Genomic DNA, 6000 nt, shown 5'->3' on the forward strand with positions numbered 1-6000 from the left:
CAGGGAGGGGATCCATAAGGAACACGGAGGGGGGAGGGAGAACGTTGCTGGAGATGCCTCCTTTTGGGCTGTGAGAAATCTGTCTGGAATCCAAATTTAACCTTAAGCTTTGAAGTCCATGCAGACAATGGGTGAAAGAGTGTGGCTTTAGAAATGAAAGAAATGAGAGAAGTAAACAGCAAAAATGAATAAATGTTTAAGTATATATAAGTGTAATGGTAGATGTAGGTATAGATACATAGACATCAATCAACATAGATCTAATATCAGTGTAGGCAAGATGGAGACACAGATATAGATAAAGATGTAGCGATAGCTAGATATTGATATATAGATACAGACAGATATAGACTTACTAGTAGATATAGATATATAGTTTATAGAAATAGATATAGATGTAGGTATAGATATAGACATAGATATATACTTACTAGTAGATATAGATATATAGTTTATAGAAATAGATACAGATGTAGGTATAGATATAGATATAGACATAGATATAGATGTAGGTATAGATAGATATAGATATAGACGTAGATACAGATTTATAGTGAGGGATAGAGACAGAGTACACGTGACGGACTTGACCATGGCCTGCATGCAGAAATGGTCGCTGGGCCCTTCAGCAGAGCATCTGTAATGACGGACGAGAGAACCTCCCCATTTGCGTTGAACAGATGCCCTGGAGGAAGTCTTAGCTTGGACCGCCCAGCACGTACCCCCACACCTGCGGGAAGGCGCAGTGTATGTGCCTCACACACATGCTCGCCCAGCCACGGCGCCCACACAGCATCCTTTCTGGATCCCCAGAGCGAAGTCAGTGAAATGAGCTATGAACAGGTTCTTTTGTCAAAAAACGTCTCCATGTGATGGCATTAGTCATGTGGCTCTTTTTATTCTTAACTTTCTTCAAGGCCGACCCTTTCCCAAGCCTGCTGGGGGCGGGGGTGGCTCAGCATTGGAGTGACATACACGTGTCACTCCAACCTCAAGGAGAGGTCAGATGTGAGTCTACATGATACTTATGTGATCAAATCCCTCAATTATTTTGTCAAAAAAGACAAGTTCAGACATCTCAAAAAAAAAACAAAAACCTAAAAGGAAACCCATGGGGCAGCCCTGTGCCCTTCCTGTGTGCATGAGCTCTGGTCCTGGCACAAAGGGGCCTTTCCCGGGTCCCCGCTATGCGCCTGTGCAGTGGGGAAAGGCAGGCTGTGCCATGAGCCACAGGGGGTCAGGCAGAGATCTGACGCGGGAATGTCGAAGCCCAGCGGCACCCAGGGTGCCCAGGTCTCTCGGGGAATTGGAAGTTGAGTCCATTTCTTCTCACTATCTATTCAATAGTCACATCCTACACAATCTCCGCCTCCTTTCCTTACGTTATGCTGAATTTTCAAGTCTACGCTCACATGCATAAACCCAGTGTATCTGACAAATACGCAGTAAAACAAGAAATCCACTTTTGCTCGTAGCACTAATCACTTAAAGACCATTATTCTTCTAAAATGTGTAAAAACATAAACATTAGCAGCGAAACCACGCGAGATCTGTCCGCTGACTCACGCAGACACTCACACCCTTTCTCCCCCCCGCGTCTGCATCCTGTGAATGACCGCCAGTCGGAGATGGACGCCGTGTCCCTACCTTTTCCGTGGGACACTTCGATGGTCCAGGTGCAGTTGAGGGAGTTTGGGTAAAAGTCTGGAAACCCCGGAGACAGGACGGTCCCGCTCTTCCCGTGGACGTAGCCTCCACAGAGGGCTGGAAACAGTAAGACAAGGTCACTGCACGTTCATTTCAGAATTCATTTCAGAACGGCTGCGAGAATGAAATTCACGTACAGGGACATTTAACTGGCCGAGGACTGAAGGACCAGCTACTATCAGCGACATAATAACTGAAACTAAGCCACACTTTATTTTACTGTAATCACAATGTGCTAATTCCTCTACAGGCGTCCCGCGTTGTAAAAAACAAAACCCAGAAAAACCACAGAGCGAGCGGAGAAGCTGAAGCGAACCCTCCTGTGACAGCGAACTCTCCGCGGCTGCTGGCGCCTGGCCCTGGGTCCGAGGCCCTGCCTCAGGGCGGGGCTATACCTCAGCTCTGTAAGGCTGAGTGTCTGGGGGAATATAGTTGAAGGGCAGCCCATAATTTTTCCTTCTTTTTTAAAAAATATTTTTTATTGATTTCAGAGAGGAAGGGAGAGGGAGAGAGAGAGAAATGATGAGAGAGAATCATGGACCGGCTGCCTCCTGCACGCCCCCAACTGGGGATGGAGCCCGCAACCCGGGGCCTGTGCCCTGACCTGGAATTGAACCTTGACCTCTTGGTTCACAGGTTTGATGCTCAGCCAATGAGCCACGCAGGCCGACCTAATTATTCCTTCTTCTTTGCTAGACCCACGCTCCCTGTTAGACACAACGTGCTAGTAACTGTGAGATGTTAAATGGGGACAGCATTTAAGGTGACACTTTGTCAGATGGAAGTGCCACTTCCTCACCTCGCACCGCCCCCTAGAATCCCCCTGCCGCCCCGACTGCACACGCACGCCCCTGCATTCCCTGGGGTGCGGCTCACCCCCTAGAATATCCCCCCCCGACTGCACACGCACGCCCCTGCGTTCCCCGGGGTGCGCTTGCGGGGCCCCTACCGTCGCAGCTGGGCAGCGCGTGGTTCCACTGGTGGTTCCTCTCGCAGACGAGCGGCTCATCGTCGCTGAGCGTGTACCCAGGGTCGCAGCCGAAGGTCACGGTCGACCCGATGCCGAAGTTGCTGCCGTGCCGACGGCCGTTCACGGGGATGCCGGGGTCCAGGCAGGCGTCCGACTCGAGCGTCACACCTACAGGTACACGCCCGGCAAGAACACGTCAGGAGGGAGGGCCTCTGGCTTATGGAAGAGAAAGCAGTGTCTGTGCCTGGAACCTGGGAAGGAGCCCCGAGAGGTCGGCCCTGGGAATGCGCGTGTGGACTCCACGCCTACACCTGCAGACGGGAGAATCCCGGGCGCCGGCCCTGCCTTCTGTGGAGACGACCCGCCGGTGCGAACTGGACAGCCGCCGCCGCCCTGGACAGCACTCGCTTCCCTGGACGCTCAGTATGGACAGTGAGGGCGCCGAGGAGGCCCAGTCTGTGCTGTTTCCGTCCCCCTCCCCCTCCTCCTCGCCCCGCTCTCAGCGTCGTATGTCCCGCCGGGTTGGGCCGTCGCGCTCAGCTTTCCTGTAGCGGCGCCCAGGCCCAGGCCCACACGTATGACGCACAGTGAGGCTGCCCGGGCCGATCCTGAGACTGCGTTCCACACACCCACACATTGGCTGCAACGGGCACTAAGCCAGCCATTCTCCAGGGGGCTCCATCAGCCTGTGCTCACAGGTGTGAACGGGAAGTGCTGTCCCAAGTCACATGATCAGGCTCATGTCATCGTACCCTCTCTCCTCTGTCTCTCACATGGCTCTTTGCTCTTAGAATAGCACATATTTTGAAAATAAGGAAAATGGGAAGAAGGAAAGAGAATATCATTGCAATGTTTATAAATGCAAATAAAGAAAAAAGACATTATTGCTATACAAAACCTTATAATAAAGTTCAGAAAGTTATGATTATGACATGAAGTATTCTCCAGAAATCCTAAATTATTGCCAACATTCCTACTGCTCACTCCCCCACCATGACCTTTGGGATAACAGTCTAAGCGCTGCATATACTGAGCTCAAGTATGGGGTGGCTGTCCCTTCCTCTAGGACGTCCAGGACATGAAACGCAGCTAAGGAGGGACATTTCAGACCAAGCAGTGGGACGGCATTTCTTCATTAGCACAGCGACCTGTGCCTCAATTGGCAAGGAGACACGAGCAGGCCGTCTGAGCCACGATTCAGAAATGCGTGGTAAGGGTGTGGCTCCATCCACAGGGAGCCAGCCTCTGGGAGGTCATCCGGACTCTGGGGATCACCTGAGTGGAGGGAGTCATTTATCCAAGTTGCCCTGAGGCCACCCCTGCGGGTCTATATTCCCAGGAGCGGCAGGTGCTGAGGCTACCCCTGAGGGTCTATATTCCCAGGAGTGGCAGGTGCTGAGGCCACCCCTGAGGGTCTATATTCCCAGGAGTGGCAGGTGCTGAGGCCACCCCTGAGGGTCTATATTCCCAGGAGCGCCAGGTGCTGAGGCCACCCCTGGTAGTCACATTTCCAGCAAACACTATTGTTCAGGATGAGCCATCTCCGGGATGTGCCCTGTTAACAGGTGACTTTCTGACAGCACAGGTCTGTGATTACGTTATGTAGTGAGAGCACATTTCGTTGTTTTAATTACTGTGTTGTTTTACTTTAAGATAAACAGATATGCCTTTTCAAGCAAAGTTCCCCAAGCTGCACCCTGGGTAGGAGAGAGAGTTCGGAGATCAGGCAGCGGTGTCACCTGCATGCTATGTCCCAGCCCAGGTGTCCTGAGCCCCCGGGCACCTTGCTAGAGCACGGGGATGGGGACGGGGACAGGGACGGGGTCGGGGACGAGGATGGGGACAGGGACATGGACGGGGACAGGGACGAGGACGGGGATGTGGATGGGGACAGGGACGGGGAGGGGGAGGGGGGCGGGGAGGGGGATAGGGACGGGGACGGGGACAGGGACGAGGATGGGGACGGGGACGGGGATGGGGAGGGGGACAGGGAGGGGGATAGGGACAGGGACGAGGATGGGGAGGGGGACGGGGACAGGGACAGGGACGGGGACGGGGACGGGGACGGGGATGGGGATAGGGACAAGGATGGGGACAGGGACATGGACGGGGACGGGGAGGGGGACGGGGACAGGGACAGGGACAGGCCAGGACTCACTCTCGTAGCGGATGAGGAAGCCCACGCTGGCCCGGCTGCTGTCCGTGGTGAAGAGCAGGCGCATGGAGTGGCCGGTGCTGATGAGGAACTGGGGGGCCTGCGTGCCCTGGTACTCCCCGATCAGCGGGGACGAGCTGCCCGGCCCGTCCCGCACCTCCAGGGTGTCGTAGTTCACCTCGGTCTGGAACCTGGGGACAGGACGCCAGTCGGGAAGATGCACACAGCCATGTAACCCGCAGACATCCCCGCGGGATCTCAGTCGCTGATGACAGACTCGTGGGTGCAACAGACATAAGTGAGTGCAGTTCCCTGTGCCTGTAACCACGTGGGCACCTGTAGCCTTCCAGAACAGAGCTTCTTACTAGAGGAAAAGGACACCCACACCCCTCCCTGTCACTCCATACCCAAATGTAACAGACAGAGGGCGCTGGTCGGCTCTAAATAAAACACCCCTCAACCAGGCCAGCCAGTGTGGCTCAGTGGATGAGAGTCAACCTATGAACCAGGAGGTCACTGCTCGATTCCCGGTCAGGGCACATGCCCGGGTTGTGGGCTCGATCCCCAGGGTGGGCCGTGCAGGAGGCAGCCGATCCATGATTCTCTCTCATCATTGATGTTTCTATCTCTCTCTCCTTCTCCCTTCCTCTCTTTGAGATCCATAAAAATATATTTTAAAAAATACCCGTCAACCAGATTAGCTTTCATAAAATTGATAGATGGACCAATAATCAACAATTACTGGAAAATCCATCAGTTTGCCTTTTCAAACGACTGTCACCATCCTCTGTTTAACAGGATGGATGGCTCACAGGGCGGGGCTGGAATCCAAGGTACAGGCTGGGCACTGGGTTGAATGGCGCAGCCTCGTCTCTCACTGTTTAAATGTTCTCTACAGGTTCTCCGTGACCGGAGTTCGAACTCGGAAGTCTGGGTGAGCAGGGGGCAGACCCCATCTCAAACATGCATCACAGTGCTCACGGTTTCTTTAGCGACAGCTGGGGGAGGGAGAGCGCACCCAATGTGTTCCCGAGGGTTAAGATGATGTGCCCGGATCCACTCTCCCATAACACAGACGCATAACCTAGTCACTTCTTTTCTTTTGAGAGACCTTCCTGCGGAGACTGCTATTGTCCCACCAAAACTAAACAATAACATCGCTCACCAT

General features: G+C 53.5%; 1 protein-coding gene across 1 annotated transcript in view; it reads right to left on the reverse strand.

The window, feature by feature from the left end:
* CSMD1 (CUB and Sushi multiple domains 1) overlaps positions 1–5237 on the reverse strand; it is a 157262-nt gene extending 152025 nt beyond the window's left edge. The window contains exons 1-4 of the mRNA XM_036303902.1: positions 5233–5237; positions 4836–5023; positions 2657–2845; positions 1648–1764 (exon numbers count right to left, since the gene is read on the reverse strand). Coding sequence (XP_036159795.1) covers positions 1648–1764; positions 2657–2845; positions 4836–5023; positions 5233–5237 — 499 coding nt within the window. The remainder of the gene's footprint in view (positions 1–1647; positions 1765–2656; positions 2846–4835; positions 5024–5232) is intronic.
* Positions 5238–6000: the final 763 nt, after the last annotated feature.

This window comes from Myotis myotis, unplaced genomic scaffold (assembly GCF_014108235.1).
Source record: "Myotis myotis isolate mMyoMyo1 unplaced genomic scaffold, mMyoMyo1.p scaffold_m19_p_39, whole genome shotgun sequence".
Taxonomy (NCBI): domain Eukaryota; kingdom Metazoa; phylum Chordata; class Mammalia; order Chiroptera; family Vespertilionidae; genus Myotis; species Myotis myotis.